This window comes from Mustelus asterias, chromosome 22, assembly GCF_964213995.1.
Source record: "Mustelus asterias chromosome 22, sMusAst1.hap1.1, whole genome shotgun sequence".
Lineage (NCBI taxonomy): Eukaryota > Metazoa > Chordata > Chondrichthyes > Carcharhiniformes > Triakidae > Mustelus > Mustelus asterias.
In genome coordinates this window covers 6,564,556-6,583,506 of record NC_135822.1, presented here as the reverse complement: position 1 = coordinate 6,583,506, position 18,951 = coordinate 6,564,556, and the positions used below count along the sequence as shown (strand labels likewise).

General features: G+C 48.7%; 1 protein-coding gene across 1 annotated transcript in view; it reads left to right on the top strand.

Annotated features, from left to right (window-relative positions):
* Positions 1-18,951, top strand: part of LOC144509838 (transmembrane protein 201-like) — an 80,904-nt gene that overhangs the window by 43,626 nt on the left and 18,327 nt on the right. Inside the window, exon 3 of the mRNA XM_078238721.1 lies at positions 7,200-7,502. Coding sequence (XP_078094847.1) covers positions 7,200-7,502 — 303 coding nt within the window. The remainder of the gene's footprint in view (positions 1-7,199; positions 7,503-18,951) is intronic.

Genomic DNA, 18,951 nt, shown 5'->3' with positions numbered 1-18,951 from the left:
AGCAGGCGTCCATTCAATCCCTTCCTCCATGGTTCAGACTGGAGTGACAGCTTGTAAGATTGGATAAATCCTCCTCACAAAGCGGGGAGACATGATTTAGGTGTATAAGATTATGAGGGGTATGGATAGTGTGAGTAGGGAGCAGCTGTTCCCCTTGGTTGAAGGGTCAATCACGAGGGGGCACGGTTTTAGGGTGAAGGGCAGGATATTCGGGGGGGGGGGGATTTGAGAAAAAGCTTTTTCACCCAGAGGGTGGTGGGAATCTGGAATGCGCTGCCTGGGAAGGTAGTGGAGGCTGGAAACCTTACAACCTTTAAAAAAAATATTTGGACGAGCGCTTGGATATGGGACAAGTGCAGGAAAATGGGATTAGCGCGCCTTTAGCGGTCGTTATTGTTGGGTGCAGACTCGATGGGCCGAATGGACTTTTATGCACTGTATGACTCTATGACAAATTTGGAACACTGTCATTACACCCTCCCACCAGTAGTGGCATTTCAGCACCCCCATTGGACAGCGTGTGTAATTGCAAACATTGATTTACTCAAGCTTAGTCCATTATAATTCAGAGATGGGAATTTAGAATGAAAAAAGTGGGAGTTCACACTGATGTAGCACTTTGAATATAATTGGAACTGATATAGATGTAAAGATAGCTGGTGAGTTAGCAAAATAAACCAGTCTGCATTAGTACCAGAAGCTGTGTGTGAATATTACAGATTTTGATCTTCTGTTTTCCCTTGCCCTGGCAATGCAGTAAACTGATAGATCTTACACATTGTTTTTGGAGTTGTTAAGGAGTTGGCTGCTAACTTGCATGTTATGTTGTGTTATGTCTATTTTTCTTGTTCCCCCAAGAAGCTAATAGTAACTTCATTGCAGTGTTAATGTAAGCCTATTTGTGACACTAATAAATAAACTTCCAACTTTAACTTTAGTTGCTTTCTCCCCGGGACAAGGGGAAATGGCAGGGAATCTGTGTTTGTGTTTGACATCGCTGAGACTCCAACATTGAGGTCAGACCTGTGCACTCGTACATTCAAAGCCTCTAGGCAAAGCACTTTGGGGATATGGGGGGGAAGTGGGGATCAGGATATTATAATATATTATAGACTATCATAGAATCCCTAGAATGCAGTAGGAGACATTCGGCCCATGAAGTCTGCACCGACCACAATCCCACCCAGGCCCTATTCCCCTAACTCCACATATTTACTCTGCTAACCCACCTGACACTAGGTGGGTTAGCAGGGTAACCCACCTAGTGTCAGGCCAATTGACCTAACCTGCACATCATTGGACTGTGGGAGGAAACCGGAGCACCCAGTGGACAGACAGACAGACGCAGACAGTCAGAACGTGCAAACTCCACACAGGCTGGAATTGAAGCCGGGTCCCTGACGCTGTGAGGCAGCAGTGCTAATCACTGTGCCACCGTGCAGCTTTCTTTATTGTGAATTCAATGACCAGCTATGATCAAAATTATCGGCGGAGCAGGCTCGAAGGGCCGAATGTCCTCCTCCTGATTCTAGTTTCTATGTTTTACAAGAATGGCAGAAAGCTAGTGTTCTCATCCCAACTTTGGTCGGAGCTGGGATCTGAAGAAAGAGCGAGAATTAGGGATGTCCCAATAGATTGTGAATGTTTCACAGCACGGGACCTTCAACCGATGCTATACACTAGATACATCGATGACATTTTCTTCCTTTGGACTCGTGGTGAACAATCACTGAAACAACTCTATGATGACATCAACAAGTTCCATCCCACCATCAGAATCACCATGGACTACTCTCCGGAATCGGTTGCATTCTTGGACACACGCATCTCCATTAAGGATGGTCACCTCAGCACCTCACTGTACCGCAAGCCCACAGATAACCTCACGATGCTCCACTTCTCCAGCTTCCACCCTGAACACGTTAAAGAAGCCATCCCCTACGGACAAGCCCTCCGTATACACAGGATCTGCTCGGATGAGGAGGATCGCAACAGACACCTCCAGACGCTGAAAGATGCCCTCATAAGAACAGGATATGGCGCTCGAATCATTGATCAACAGTTCCAACGCGCCACAGCGAAAAACCGCACCGACCTCCTCAGAAGACAAACACGGGACACAGTGGACAGAGTACCCTTCGTTGTCCAGTACTTCCCCGGAGCGGAGAAGCTACGGCATCTCCTCCGGAGCCTTCAACATGTCATTGATGAAGATGAACATCTCGCCAAGGCCATCCCCACACCCCCACTTCTTGCCTTCAAACAACCGCACAACCTCAAACAGACCATTGTCCGCAGCAAACTACCCAGCCTTCAGGAGAACAGTGACCATGACACCACACAACCCTGCCACAGCAACCTCTGCAAGACGTGCCGGATCATCGACACAGATGCCATCATCTCACGTGAGAACACCATCCACCAGGTACACGGTACATACTCTTGCAACTCGGCCAACGTTGTCTACCTGATACGCTGCAAGAAAGGATGTCCCGAGGCATGGTACATTGGGGAAACTATGCAGACGCTGCGACAACGGATGAATGAACACCGCTCGACAATCACCAGGCAAGACTGTTCTCTTCCTGTTGGGGAGCACTTCAGCGGTCACGGGCATTCGGCCTCTGATATTCGGGTAAGCGTTCTCCAAGGCGGCCTTCACGACACACGACGGCGCAGAGTCGCTGAGCAGAAACTGATAGCCAAGTTCCGCACACACGAGGACGGCCTCAACTGGGATATTGGGTTCATGTCCCACTATTTGTAACCCCCACAGAGTTTCACTGGCTGTCTTGTCTGGAGACAATACACATCTTTTTAGCCTGTCTTGATGCTCTCTCCACTCATGCTGTTTTGTTTCTTAAAGACTTGATTAGTTGTAAGTATTCGCATTCCAACCATTATTCATGTAAATTGAGTTTGTGTCTTTATATGCTCTGTTTGTGAACAGAATTCCCACTCACCTGAAGAAGGGGCTTAGAGCTCCGAAAGCTTGTGTGGCTTTTGCTACCAAATAAACCTGTTGGACTTTAACCTGGTGTTGTTAAACCTCTTACTGTGTTTTTAAAAACAGGAGTTCTGCGTTTAAAAGACCAAATTCAGGTTATTTCAAATGATAATTATAATTGGAATGCCAATAGTAGTAATTAGCTCAAGTGTTTACAACTCGTGCCCAAGAAAACACAGGTGTACAAAACCACTGTGTTTAATGTTCTGTAATTAAACCACACCTGGGGGAGACAGACAAATAGAAAAGCTGCATTCTCATCACGTGAGGGAACAGGCGCCAAAAATATGGTTAAGATTGTGCGGTTATCCCAAAAGTGCTATCTTAAAAACAAAAGAAGGCCTAGCTCTTATAATTATTGTGTCACAAAAATGAATATCGCCTGTGCGCTACCCAACAAATCTTATCAAAGAAACACACAATGCTTTCCCTCAAAACTAGCCACAACACTGAGACAACACCACAACAAACACCACATCATCATTTCAATGTCAGCTGAGAATCAAAGTTGCAAAGGTTGAACATTTTTTTAACATGCCGAGCTAAAGACATTTATTTTTCTTTAAAAGAAAAGGAGACCTAACAAATTTCAAAATCAACCGCAAAGATGGGGCTTTATGATTTGATTTATTATTGTCACATGTATTAACATGCAGTGAAAAATGCTGTTTCTTGTGCGCTATACAGACAAAACATACCGTTCATAGAGAAGGAAAGGAGAGGGTGCAGAATGCAGTGTTACAGTCATAGCTAGGGTGTAGAGAAAGATCAGCTTAGTGCGAGGTAGGTCCACTCAAAAGTCTAACAGCAGCGGGGAAGAAGCTGTTCTTGAGTCGGTTGGTACGTGACCTCAGACTTTTGTATGTTTTTCCCGAGGGAAGAAGGTGGAAGAGAGAATGTCCGCGGTGCATGGGGTCCTTAATTATGCTGCCTGCTTTGCCGAGGCAGCAGGAAGCGTAGACAGAGTCAATGGATGGGAGGCTGGTTTGCGTGATGGATTGGGCTACATTCACAACCTTTTGTAGTTTCTTGCAGTCTTGGGCGGAGCAGGAGCCATACCAAGCTGTGATACAACCAGAAAGAATGCTTTCTCGGGTGCATCTGTAAAAGTTGGTGAGAGTCGTTAACTCCTCAGCTAGATTGAAGGACAGTGCGAGGCGCTATTCCTATAGATATGGACACCAAAACCCACGATGTTAGCAATTAAGAAAGTGTGATTGCAGAGCGGGCTGGGTGGGTGATCAGCTTGCTGGGGGTGGGGTCAGCACTGCGGGGGGGGGGGGGGGGGGGTGTGTGGTAACTGCCGCGTGGGAGGGGGAATCGGGATGGGGGGTGGGCTGGAGATTGGGATGGGCCAGGAAGGGGGGGGTGTCGGGGCTGGGCCTGGGAATGGTCGGGGGGCCAGCGATCAGGCCATGGGGGGGGGGGGGGGGGGGGGGGGGGGACCAGAGGGCCAGCGTTGCGGGGATTGGGAGGCCGGCAGTGCGGGGCTACTGTGCACTGACAGATCAGCACATGTGCAGTAGCCCGCTCAGTGCTATGCTGCTGGCCTCTTGTACGGGAATAGGCCCTGCCCACTTTCAGTGTGATTCATGCTAGGGCACTCTGCACTGCATAAGAGTGTGGGAGATTCTTCTCTAAACTCCCACTGAAAAAACCAGCGTGAATTACTCCAGTTTTCGCACACATTCGACACTTAGAATTATTTTGGGAGAATTCCAGCCAGCATTGACCAGTCTTCAATTCTGACAGCTCACAGAACATAGAAGGCCACAAAGTGCAGTGATAAGTGACATTAGTCACCCTGAATGGGAAACTGTTTTCTGATCCAAAGCTTTCTTCCTGACTAACATACTTGGCTCTCAAACGGAGTACTTGCTGCATTGTATCTACACAGGTGGACGGGTGGAGTCTTTTAGATGCAAGTCTCTTTTAGCCCCCTTAAAACCTGCTCCGGATTACAAAAATGGCCGGATCGTCTATTATCAAATATGTATTACAAACCGTAACCTCTCACCAGACCCCCAATCTCTCTTCCTCTTTCTCCCCCCTCCACACCCCATGCAACACTCGACCATCAAAATGACAAAACCTGGGGAAATGAAGGAAAACTGGAGGACAGATGATGGAACGGAGAAAACAGTCGTTTGGTAGTACAGAGCTGGAGTACTTCTGAGGAAAGAGACATGCTGTCGAAGCTTTTCATCTCGCACTCATCAGGACATTTGCAATAATACCAGTTGTAAAGAGAACAACAATTTATACTACACAAGAAGAGAGTACTACAGAGTCCACTTGCCAAACAGTCATGAGACGAGAGTGCTGATTGGTTGGCAAGTGATCTCTACAGTATTCTCTTCTTGTGGAGTTTAAATCGTTGTTCCCTTTACAACTGGAATTCTTGCAAATGTCCTGATGAGTGCAAGATTAAAAGCTTCGACAGCAGTACAAAAAAGCAAAGAAGGGAAGGATAAAGTGATGGTTTTTGTCTGGGATGACAACTACTGGGGAAGGAATGATGAACCTGTTTATCCATTAACTTCTTTGGCATCAGTTTTATCACCCCACCCCACCCCCAGTTCCTTTTTTCCCTCTTTATTTCCTTTTCCAGCTCGAAGCCATTGCCAATTGCAACATCGAATCAGCAAAGCATTGTGTCTCTCCTCTTCATTTCAAGCGGTTCCTCTTCACTTTCGACTCTGGTTTTGATTCTGCCCCGTTTAATATTGTTTCCTTTTCCGTGTAGCGTTAACGTTGTTGCTTTTCTCCTTCTCCCTCTTTGTCCTTTTTTTTGTTTACTGCCTTTCGCTTCTCTTTCCACATGTGGTGGGGTGGCAGCGGGCGACACCAGGAAACACACAGCGCGTGTCAGAGTAAAGAATGAACTACTGAAGATGGCCAGGAGGCGAGGCGAGGAAAGCACAGAATTCACAAACAGTGCAAGGGAGAAACTAGTGGAGAAGCAGGACCACCGGAGTTGAGAGCAGAGGATGTAGTGCAGTAAAAAGTAAGGGTGGCACAGTGCTTAGCACTGCTGCCTCACAGTGCCAGGGACCCGGGTTCAATTCTGGCCTGTCTGTGCGGAGTCTGCACATTCTCCCCGTGTCTGCGTGGGTTTTCTCCGGGTGCCCCGGTTTCCTCCCACAGTCTGAAAGACGTGCTGGTTAGGGTGCATTGGCCATGCTAAATTCTCCCTCAGTGTACCCAAACAGATGCCGGAGTGTGGCGACTAGGGGATTTTCACAGCAACTTCATTGCAGTGTTAATGTAAACCTCCTTGTGACACTAATAATAAATAAACTTTAAAGCTTTAAACATTCGGGTTCATCTCCACTGGCAAAGACAGCCTCATCAAAGTAACCAGTGTGAGCCTAGGGCGTTTACTGTCAACGGCCTGTTTCATTGGTAAAGTGGGGAGGTTGAATGGGGAGAGAGTCAGAGCCTCTTTTCGCAGAGGCGGCTTCTGTGTGATGACAGCACAGCAGTGAGGGCAAGTGGCTGAAGGTCCGTCCCCACTTGGTAAATTAGAGCAGGTTTCCAAGGACAGTGTAATTTCGATTGTGCCACGTTGGCCCTACACTGTGTCAGGAACTCCATTATTCGGCCAAGCCAACTGTAGGCCAGAGCAGCTTGAAAATAGGATGCAATCTGGCCTTTTAATGGTGCAAATGGCACGTCTGAGAGTATCGACAGGCAGGGACGCACCGTTGCCAGGGCAGCTCCAAGAAACAGAGATGGCTGCCAATTCCCTCGGCCTTTTCCCTCAGCAGCTCACTGACATTCCCGGCTGCTAGCCACTGATAGACTAAAGTTAAAGCTTTGACAAAGGGTCATCTGAACTCGAAACGTCAGCTCTTTTCTCTCCTTACAGATGCTGCCAGAGTTGCTGAGATTTTCCAGCATGTTCTCTTTTGGTTAAAATTTAAGTTTATTTATTAGTGTCACAAGTAGGCTTACATGAACACTGCAATTGATGCCAGTTGCAGGTGGTTGAGTGAGACCCAGAAGCCCGCAATGGATGGAAATAGAATAAATCCTGACTCAATTCCTCCAACATCAAAATCTTAAAATATCTGAGAAATTATATATGGAAGCAAATAGTTAAGGAATGTTTTGTCAGTGTTTACTGATAAATGGATTTACGGCCGTTGAGGCAAGAGACTGACTGCGATTGTATTTGCCCTTTCTGTAGATTATTTCTCCTTGAAGTCAGGAAGCCGGCCATCTTCTCCTTCGCTGTCCCCAACTCCATCGGTGGCAGGATCGGTGACGTCTAGTTCCGGTTCCTTGCACCACCGACGCCCCCTCATCAGCCCAGCCCGTCTCAACTTAACGGGGCAGAGACTCAAATTGTTCACGGAACACACCAGGATCCAGCAGGGCCCAGTCAAGCTGGCCCGTAAGGCCTGGCCCGCTCCAAACCTGTCGGAGGATGCCAACGTCTCCAGTAACCACCTGGCACAGGATGCCACCCGTGTCTCTTCTCACAGTCACAGTATGTACTTGTACAAATTGATTTGAGAAGCCCTGTCTCCCGTATCTTTCGGAATTCAGCATTTTGTGAGGGTTGTTTCATCAGCGCGTTGTCGTGAATACAAATGGGCACACTGGCTTTTTAACCATAATAATGGTAGGAATTTTACCCATATATTTAACTTAGCATCTCTGCAAAGGGTTTGCGCCCCCCCCCCCCCCCACCACCAACCCTTGTCTTCTGACTGGGATGCTTACATTTCAAGGTTACATTGGGGAAACTAACATATTGTCCTCCTGTCCCAAGAAGACATCCCACTGGGAACAGCGGTCCTGATATGACAGTAGTGCAGTGTAGAATGTTCTCGAAGGGAGCAATTGTAAAACAACCCGACCTAATAACTTGATTCCTAATTGCATTTAATTTGTTGTAACGTTTAAATATAATTGGATAATTGGATGTTGTAACTTGTAAAATTGTGCAGGAATTGGATATGGTAACTGGAAGAGTTCCCTCAGTGAAATGCTGGCGCCTCTGGAGTTTCGACCAGCTTTAGAAATTTCTTTTCCCTACAGAGTTGATTTTCACCCTCTCCCCTTGCTGTCCCCTTCCCCTCCCCCTCTCCCCTCGCTGCCGCCATCCCCTCCCCCTCTCCCCTTGCTGTCCCCTTCCCCACCCCCTCTCCCCTTGCTGTCCCCTTCCCCTTCCCCTCTCCCCTCGCTGCCGCCATCCCCTCCCCCTCTCCCCTTGCTGTCCCCTTCCCCACCCCCTCTCCCCTTGCTGTCCCCTTCCCCACCCCCTCTCCTCTTGCTGTCCCCTTCCCCACCCCCTCTCCTCTTGCTGTCCCCTTCCCCTCCCCCTCTCCCCTTGCTGTCCCCTTCCCCTCCCCCTCTCCCCTTGCTGCCCCCTTCCCCTCCCCCCTTGCTGCCCCCTTCCCCTCCCCCCTTGCTGCCCCATCCCTCTTTCCCCTTGCTGCCCCTATCCCCCCTCCTCTCCCCTCACTGCTCCATCCCCTCCCCCCTCTCCCCTCGCTGCCCCATTCCCTCCCCCTCTCCCCTCGCTGTCCCATCCCCTCCCTCCTCCCCTCGCTGCCTCCATCCCCTCCCCCTATTTCCTCGCTGCTCCATCCCCTCCCCCTCTCCCCTCGCTGCCCCCATCCCCTCCCCTCCCCTCGCTGCCCCCATCCCCTCCCCTCGCTGCCCCCATCCCCTCCGCTCGCTGCCCCCATCCCCTCCGCTCGCTGCCCCCATCCCCTCCGCTCGCTGCCCCCATCCCCTCCCCTCGCTGCCCCCATCCCCTCCCCTCGCTGCCCCCATCCTCTCCCCTCGCTGCCCCATCCTCTCCCCTCGCTGCCCCCATCCCCTCCCCTCGCTGCCCCCATCCCCTCCCCTCGCTGCCCCCATCCCCTCCCCTCGCTGCCCCCATCCCCTCCGCTCGCTGCCCCCATCCCCTCCGCTCGCTGCCCCCATCCCCTCCCCTCGCTGCCCCCATCCTCTCCCCTCGCTGCCCCCATCCCCTCCGCTCGCTGCCCCCATCCCCTCCGCTCGCTGCCCCCATCCCCTCCCCTCGCTGCCCCCATCCCCTCCGCTCGCTGCCCCCATCCCCTCCCCTCGCTGCCCCCATCCCCTCCCCTCACTGCCCCCATCCCCTCCCCTCGCTGCCCCCATCCTCTCCCCTCGCTGCCCCCATCCCCTCCCCTCGCTGACCTCGCCTCTCACTGCCCCTCTCCCCTCACTGCCCCCATACCCTCTCCTCTTGCTGCCCCTCTCCCCTCGCTGCCCCCATCCCCTCCCCTCGCTGCCCCTATCCCTTCCCCCTCCCCCAGTTGCCATTGTCTTAACTCCACACAGCACAACTGATGTGCACAGTTGTCAGATGAGTTGAGACCTGCAACCCTACTTTGGTAACCTGCGAATCCTGGGAGTCAAATGGGAGGACTGACAGACCAGCGTCAGCATCTTCCCTGAAGCTGCGGCGAGCAGCATTGAAGCCGTCCTCCCCCAGAACCAACTCCGATGGACGGGTGCCCAGCACCTTCTCTTCTCCCAGCTCTTTATTGGCCAAAGCTCCAAGGGTGGCGAAAGGTGAAGGTATGAGGATGCACTGAAGGATCAGCGGCATCAACACCACTAACTGGGAGGAGTTGGATGAGGACCACTCGGCATGGCTCCACCTGGTCCGTCAGGACACTCTGCAACTTGAGAGTGAGGCAGAACGGCAGAGCCAGGAGAGGAAAGCCAACCTGGGGATGTGAATTCCATTGCCCTCCCCCCCCTGACACAACAACAATACCACCCCCCTTGTGGATCCAGAATCGGATTCCTCAGTCATCTGAAGACTCACCAAGCCTGACAGGCGTCATCCTCGATTTCGAGAGACCGCAGAAGAGAGAACCCCATCGAGAGAGACATGGATATCCTTAAAGTCGCATCCTAAACCTCCCCACTCTGCTTCCGTCACTTAGTGCAATGTCTTCCGCAAACCCTCAAGAGGACAATTCAGGAGGAGCAAAGGCTAACCCAGGATAGACTACGTAATTCAAATAAAACAGTTGTTAATGTTCAAACAATATTTTAGTTGACCCAGTCAGAGTTAACCACAAGATAAGAGACTTTTTTTTAAACCATGACTTAATTTACTCCTGGACATATTACAGTGGAGTGCTGAGCGCCAGACTCCCTGATTTATGCTGTGAATACATTAAAAGATGTGGCCAGTTGTAAAGCAAAATTGAGTTTACTGCTACTCTGTGATACTGGTTGCAGATATTAATTTCTTGGTAAATGATCTCTGATCGAAGACTGTTGACTTAGAACATAGAAAAACTACAGCACAAACAGGCCCTTCGACCCACAAGTTGTACCGAACACACCCCTACCTTCTGGACCTACCTATAACGCTCCATCCTATTAAGTCCCATGTACTCATCCAGGAGTCTCTTAAAAGACCCTATTGAGTTCGCCTCCACCACCACTGACGGCAGCCGATTCCATGCACCCACCACCCTCTGTGTGAAAAACTTACCCCGAACATCTCCCCTGTACTTACCCCCCAGCACCTTAAACCTGTGTCCTCTCGTAGCAGACATTTCCACCCTGGGAAAAAGCCTCTGAGAGTCCACCCGATCTATGCCTCTCAACATCTTATATACCTCTATTAGGTCTCCTCTCATCCTTCATCTCTCCAAGGAGACTTCTGTGCCCCTGGTCCCCCATTAGAAGCAGGTTGGTGTCTTGAAGTATTTGACAGGGTAGATTCAGAAAGAATGTTCCCGACGGTGGGGGAGTCACAGTTTGAGGATAAGGGGCAAATCTTTTAGGACTGAGGTGAGGTGAAATTTCTTCACCCAGTGGCTGGTGAGTGTTTGGAATTCACTGCCACAGAAAGTAGTCGAAGCCAAAACATTGTGTGATTTCAAGAAGAAATTACATGTAGCTTTTGGGGCTAAAGGGATCAAGGGATATGGGGAAAAGGCAGGATCAGGCTATTGAGTTGGATGATCAGCCATGATCATAATGAATGGTGGAGCAGGCTCGAAGGGCCGAATGGCCTCCCCCTGCTTCTAGTTTCTGTAGTTGCCTCCTGCTGCATCCCTCTAGTTCAGCTCCCCAGTGTCTGCTCGCTTTTCCCTGTGTCCTTAATCAGATGGCCTTTGTAGAAAATTCAGCTCAAACTTTGCCAGGTTACATTCCTATAGGGGATGCGGGTCGATTTGGCACGCACACTTGGAATGTGAAATTTTTTTTTAAAAACGTTAAATGTTTGTCCCGGACATTTGTGTTCCCCCTTTCTCGATCCTTACCTTCTTTCAAACTGTAGTAACATGAAGAGGTAAGAAGCGAATTAATTGCTTCTTTTGCAAACAGGAACGTAGGAAGCTTAAAGTTTATAAAGTTTATTTATTTATTAGTCACAAGTAAGGCTTACATTAACACTGCAATGAAGTTACTATGAAATTCCCCCAGTCGCTACACTCGGGCACCTGTTCAGGTCAATGCACTCTAACCAGCGTGTCTTTCAGATTGTGGGAGGAAACCGGAGCACCCGGAGGAAACCCACGCAGACACGCGGAGAATGTGCAAACTCCACACAGACAGTGACCCAAGCCGGGAATCGAACCTGGGTCCCTGACGCTGTGAGGCAGCAGTGCTAACCCACTGTGCCACCGTGCTGCCCAAAATGGTGGCAGGAGTAGTCCATTCGGCCCCTCAAGCCCGATCTGCCATTCAACCCGATCTTGGAATAATTTAAGTATTGATACCAGAGTAGTTTAAATTTATCTCATTCAATTTGTGTCAGTAGCGCCAATGTTGTACACCGAGCCTTTTGTCCATTTTCGTCAGTGGGTTTGTTAAGGTTTGTCTTCGGTTTACTCACTCTAGTCCAGTAAAAGTCATTAAAATTGATTTCACATTTTCATACGTTTCAGTCAATGGGTAATGACTCCCTTTTTGTTGTAAGTCTGTGACTGATTTTCCCAAATGCTTAACATATGAAGTTCCAATCTTACAGGACGGAAGGGAGCTATTCAGTATTTGGAATAGCTTTTCCAAAATGCCTTTGGAAAAGCTATTCAATTAGTTCTCTCCCCCCCCCCCCCCCCCTTTCCCCAAAGCCTTACAATTTGCTCTCCCTTCTAGCATATACTGCTTGATGGTTGCAATTGGATCTGCTTCCCTCGTCCTTGCACAGAGTGCATTCCAGATCATCATTGCGCATTGTCAAATCATTTCCCTCCTCATATTCCACCCCCCCCCCCCCTCCCCCTTCACAACTCACCTTAAATATATATGATCTGGTTATCAACCCTTCTGCCTCTGGAAGTGGCTGGAGGATGCAAAATTAGCCAAATCAGCCAAGTGTCAAAGACTTTGTGACTCATTATTTGTGATATTCGGTTTTGTCTTTGTCAGCAGTAGGCGAGGCATTTGCCCGTTCTGGATTTTAAACGCAACGCTGTTTGAAACTCCTCGGGGCATTGAACCCCTCAATGAATCTCCCAACAACGACCCTATTCAGAGTCGACAGATTAATCAGAGAAAACGCTGGAAAATCTCAGCAGGTCTGGCAGCATCTGTAAGGAGAAAAAAGAGCTGACGTTTCGAGTCCAGATGTCAAAGCTTTGACAAAGGGTCATCTGGACTCGAAACATCAGCTCTTTTCTCTCCTTACAGATGCTGCCCAGACCTGCTGAGATTTTCCAGCATTTTCTCTTTTGGTTTCAGATTCCAGCATCCGCAGTAATTTGCTTTTATCCAGGTTAGCCAATCATTCTGCCCATCAATCTTTTGGATGAATCTTCACCATCCTTATGGCAGTTACTTTGAGAATAAGCTTTCGCTGTGACCCCGAAATATTCGTGTAATATTTGTTTCTTTCCTTTTTTCAAACAATATTCTATCAAACATAAAATTAAAATGTAGAGTTGATGCTTCTAATCCTGATTGTCAGATTCAAGCATTGTTTTGTCTTTTTTGCCAGTAATTCCTTTTCTTTTTCATTTATAATTACACGCTCTTCAGTTTTGCGAGGTGCCCTATAATTTCTGTGGCCTATTGGAGGGGGAGGTAAAGCCTCTCTTCTATTGAACTCAAACAACAAGTGAGAAATCGCATGTTATCGTTCTCAGTGCTGGTTAGGCGTCTCACTTTACACAAGAGCAAAATACTGAGGATGCTGGCAATCCGAACTAAAGTAAGAAGTCTCACAACACCAGGTTAAAGTCCAACAGGTTTGTTTGGTAGCAAATACCATAAGCTTTCGGAGCACAGCTCCTTCGTCAGACGGAGTGGATATCTGTTCTCCAACAGTGCAAACAGACACAGAAATCAAATTACAGAACACTGATTAGAATGCAAATCTCTACAGCCAGCCAGGTCTTAAATGTACAGACAATGTGGGTGGAGGGAGCATTCAACACAGGTTAAAGAGACGTGTATTGTCTCCAGACAGAACAGCTAGTGAAATTCTGCAAGCCCAGGAGGCAAGCTGTGGGGGTTACTGATAATGTGACATAAATCCAACATCCCGGTTTAGGCCGTCCTCATGTGTGCGGAACTTGGCTATCAGTTTCTGCTCAGCGACTCTGCGCTGTCGTGAAGGCCGCCTTGGAGAACGCTTACCTGAAGATCCAAGGCTGAATGCCCATGACTGCTGAAGTGCTCCCCCACAGGAAGAGAACAGTCTTGCCTGGTGATTGTCGAGCGGTGTTCATTCATCCGTTGTCGTAGCGTCTGCATGGTTTCCCCAATGTACCATGCCTCGGGACATCCTTTCTTGCAGCGTATCAGGTAGACAACGTTGGCCGAGTTGCAAGAGTATGTACCGTGTACCTGGTGGAAGGTGTTCTCACGTGAGATGATGGCATCCGTGTCGATGATCCGGCACGTCTTGCAGAGGTTGCTGTGGCAGGGTTGTGTGGTGTCGTGGTCACTGTTCTCCTGAAGGCTGGGTAGTTTGCTGCGGACAATGGTCTGTTTGAGGTTGCGTGGTTGTCTGAAGGCAAGAAGTGGGGGTGTGGGGATGGCCTTGGCGAGATGTTCGTCTTCATCAATGACATGTTGAAGGCTCCGGAGGAGATGACTTCAATCCGAACTAAACGCAGAACATGTTGGAGAAACTCTGCAGGTCAGGCAGCGGCTATGGACAGAGGCAAACAGAATTAACATCTCGACTCGATGAGCTTGTGTCAGAACTGGAAAAGGTTAGAGAAGTCTGACAAATGGCAGATGGAGTTTAATTTAGATAAATGCGAGGTGATGCATTTTGGTAGATTGAACCAGGGCAGGACTTACTCAGTTAATGGGTAGGGCGTTGGGGAAAGTTACAGAACAAAGAGATCTAGGGGTACAGGTTCATAGCTCCTTGAAAGTGGAGTCACAGGTGGACAGAGTGGTGAAGAAGGGATTCAGCATGCTTGGTTTCATTGGACCCTGATTCGATTCCCGGCTTGAGTGACAGTCTGTGCGGAGTCTGCATGTTCTCCCCGTGTCTGCGTGGGTTTCCTCCAGGTGCTCAGGTTTCCTCCCACAGTCCAAAGATGTGCGGATTAGGCGGATTGGCCATGGTAAGTTGCCCCTAGTTTCCCAAGACGTTCAGGTTAGATGGATTAACCATGGTAAATGTATGGGGTTGTGGGGATAGGACAGGGGAGGGGGGCCTGGGTAAAATGATCTGCCAGAGAGTTGGTGCCGATTCAATGGGCCGAATGGCCTCCTTCTGCATTGTGGGATTCTATGACAGAAAGGTCAGCGTAGCAGTGGGACAAGGAATTAAGTAGAGGTGATTGGAAGCTCATGATTGTTCTTGCGGACTGAACAAAACAGTTCTAAAAACGCAATTGCCCAATCTACGTTTGGAGAGTTGACCACATTGTGAGCAGCGAACACTATATTGAAAGAAGCACAAATAAAAAGCTGTTTCATCTGGAAAAGATGCCTGGAGGGTGGGAAAGGGGGAAGTAAAAAGGGCAGGGGTAGCATACCCCGCAAGGGAATGTGGGGAGATGTAGGGCAGTGATTGAAGAGTGGGCTGGGTGTCACAGAGGGAATGGTCGCTTCAGGATGCTGAAAGGCGAGTGACAGATGTGTTTAGTGGTGGCAGCACCCTTGAGATGTGAGAGAATGATTTGTTGAACCTGGAGGCTGGTGGGATGGAAAGTGCGGACAAGGGCAGCCCTATCATAGCTCCAGGAGGGAGAGGAAGGGGTGAAGCAGAGGTGTGGGAAATGGGATAGACACCATTTGAGGGACTCTGTCAACAAGAAACCAGATTAGAAGCACAGCTGTGAAAGGTGGCATCATCAGAACAGAAGCTGAAAGACTGAGAGAATGCAACAGAACCATCTCATATTATTACTGTTCCTTCGGAAGAACTACACATGACATTGTCAATAGATGAGTTTGAAATAGGGTTGCACCTCTATTTGGAAGAACCCACAATATTCAGCCGACATAAAATAGCCTGCATCCTAGCCACCTCAGCTGGGTTCAAGTCAAGAACTTTTTCAAGGAACAAATACTGGATGTCCTTGATAGGTATGTCCCTGTCAGGCAGGGAGGAAATGGCCGAGTGAGGGAACCATGGTTCACGAAAGAGGTGGAATGTCTTGTGAAAAGGAAGAGGGAAGCTTATGTAGGGATGAGGAAACAAGGTTCAGATGGCTCGATTGAGGGTTACAAGTTAGCAAGGAATGAGCTGAAAAAGGGGTTTAGGAGAGCTAGGAGGGGACACGAGAAGTCCTTGGCGGGTCGGATCAAGGAAAACCCCAAGGCTTTTTACTCTTATGTGAAGAATAAAAGAATGACAAGGGTGAGGTTAGGGCCGGTCAAGGACAGTAGTGGGAACTTGTGTATGGAGTCAGTAGAGATAGGCGAGGTGATGAATGAATACTTTTCTTCAGTGTTCACCAAGGAGAGGGGCCATGTTTTTGAGGAAGTTAAGGTGTTACAGGCTAATAGGCTGGAGGAAATAGATGTTCGGAGGGAGGATGTCTTGGCAGTTTTGAATAAACTGAAGGTCGATAAGTCCCCTGGGCCTGATGAAACGTATCCTAGGATTCTTTGGGAGGCAAGGGATGAGATTGCAGAGCCTTTGGCTTTGATCTTTGGTTCCTCACTGTCCACGGGGATGGTGCCAGAGGACTGGAGAGTGGCGAATGTTGTTCCTCTGTTTAAGAAAGGGAACAGAAATGACCCTGGTAATTATAGACCGGTTAGTCTTACTTCGGTGGTTGGTAAATTGATGGAAAAGGTCCTTAGAGATGGGATTTACGACCATTTAGAAAGATGCGGATTAATCCGGGATAGTCAGCACGGATTCGTGAAGGGCAAGTCGTGCCTCACAAATTTGATAGAATTTTTTGAGGAGGTAACTAAGTGTGTTGATGAAGGTGGGGCAGTTGATGTCATATACATGGATTTTAGTAAGGCGTTTGATAAGGTCCCCCATGGTCGGCTTATGATGAAAGTGAGGAGGTGTGGGATAGAGGGAAAGTTGGCCGATTGGATAGGTAACTGGCTGTCTGATCGAAGACAGAGGATGGTGGTTGATGGAAAATTTTCGGATTGGAGGCAGGTTGCTAGCGGAGTGCTGCAGGGATCAGTGCTTGGTCCTCTGCTCTTTGTGATTTTTATTAATGACTTAGAGGAGGGGGCTGAAGGGTGGATCAGTAAATTTGCTGATGACACCAAGATTGGTGGAGTAGTGGATGAGGTGGAGGGCTGTTGTAGGCTGCAAAGAGACATAGATAGGATGCAAGGCTGGGCTGAAAAATGGCAAATGGAGTTTAACCCTGATAAATGTGAGGTGATTCATTTTGGTAGGACTAATTTAAATGTGGATTACAGGGTCAAAGGTAGGGTTCTGAAGACTGTGGAGGAACAGAGAGATCTTGGGGTTCATATCCACAGATCTCTAAAAGTTGCCACTCAAGTGGATAGAGCTGTGAAGAAGGCCTATAGTGTGTTAGCTTTTATTAACAGGGGGTTGGAGTTTAAGAGCCGTGGGGTTATGCTGCAACTGTACAGGAGCTTGGTGAGACCACATTTGGAATATTGTGTGCAGTTCTGGTCACCTCACTATAAGAAGGATGTGGAAGCGCTGGAAAGAGTGCAGAGGAGATTTACCAGGATGCTGCCTGGTTTGGAGGGTAGGTCTTATGAGGAAAGGTTGAGGGAGCTAGGGCTGTTCTCTCTGGAGCGGAGGAGGCTGAGGGGAGACTTAATAGAGGTTTATAAAATGATGAAGGGGATAGATCGAGTGAACGTTCAAAGACTATTTCCTCGGGTGGATGGAGCTATTACAAGGGGGCATAACTATAGGGTTCGTGGTGAGAGATACAGGAAGGATATCAGAGGTAGGTTCTTTACGCAGAGAGTGGTTGGGGTGTGGAATGGACTGCCTGCAGTGATAGTGGAGTCAGACACTTTAGGAACATTTAAGCGGTTATTGGATAGGCACATGGAGCACACCAGGATGATAGGGAGTGGGATAGCTTGATCTTGGTTTCAGATAAAGCTCGGCACAACATCGTGGGCTGAAGGGCCTGTGCTGTGCTGTACTGTTCTATGTTCTAAGAACCATAGAAATGTTAGGCTGCAGAAAAAGGCCATTCAACTCATCACACCTGCGCTGGCCTGTCTGGTGGCACAGTGGTTAGCACTGCTGCCTCACAGCATCAGGGACCTGGGTTCAATTCTGGCTTTGGGTGACTGTGTGGAGTTTGCTCGTTCTCCCCATGTCGGCGTGGGTTTCCTCCGGGTGCTCCGGTTTCCTCCCATGGTCCAAAGATGTGCAGGTTAGGTGGATTGGCCATGCTAAATTGCCACTCAGTGTCCCAAGATGTGTGGGTTAGGGGGTTAATGGGAAAAGTAGGTGAGGTTACGGGGATCGGGGCTGGGTGGGATGATCTGACAGAGAGTTGGTGCAGACTCAATGGGCCAAATGGCCTCCTTCTGCACTGTAGGGATTCTATGATTCTAAGAAAGAGACTAGCCAACCATTTTAATCCCATAGTCAAGGAGCCAGAAATGCCAGGGGACCATAAGACATAGGAGCAGAATTAGGCCACTCAGCCCATCAAGTCTGCTCCGCCATTCAATCATGGCTGATATTTTTCTCATCCCCATTCTCCTGCCTTTTCCCCATAACCCCTGATCCCCTTATCAGCCAAGAACCTATCTATCTCTGTCTTAAAGACACTCAATGACCCGGCCTCCACAGCCTTCTGCGGCAAAGAGTTCCACAGATTCACCACTCACTGGCTGAAGAAATTTCTCCTCATCTCTGTTTTAAAGGATCGCCCCTTTAGCCTGAGGTTGTGCCCTCTGGTTCTAGTTTTTCCTACTAGTGGAAACGTCCTCTCCATGTCCACTCTATCCAGGCCTCGCAGTATCCTGTAAGTTTCAATAAGATCCCCCCCTTCATTCTTCTAAATTCCAACGAGTACAGAACCAGAGTCCTCATCCGTTCCTCATACGACAAGCTCTTCATTCAGGGATCATTCTTCTGAACCTCCTCTGGACCCTTTCCAAGGCCAGCACATCCTTCCTTAGATATGGGGCCCAAAACTGCTCACAATACTCCAAATGGGGCCTTATACAGCCTCAGAAGTACATCCCTGCTCTCGTATTCTAGCCCTCTCGGGTAGTCAACATAAACCGCATTGCCACCCAGTATACTCGTAAATAATGCAATTTCTAGTACAACAAACTTCTTTGTCGCTTTCTTCAGGACTTCAGACACAAATAGAAGTGTATAAACCCTTCCTCAAATATTGTTCTGTGCAATGATGTATTTTTTTCCCCAAGTTGCAAACGCAGTTATTGAGGCTGCAGTCTGTGGGATTAATCACATTGTTCTGTTTCTCGACTTTCTTGTTTTATGAACTGAGAGCTTTAGCTAGAAAAGGTGATTGACGTTAATTTCCTGGAAGGGAAGTTGAGAATTTTGACCAGAGAAGGCTTATCTC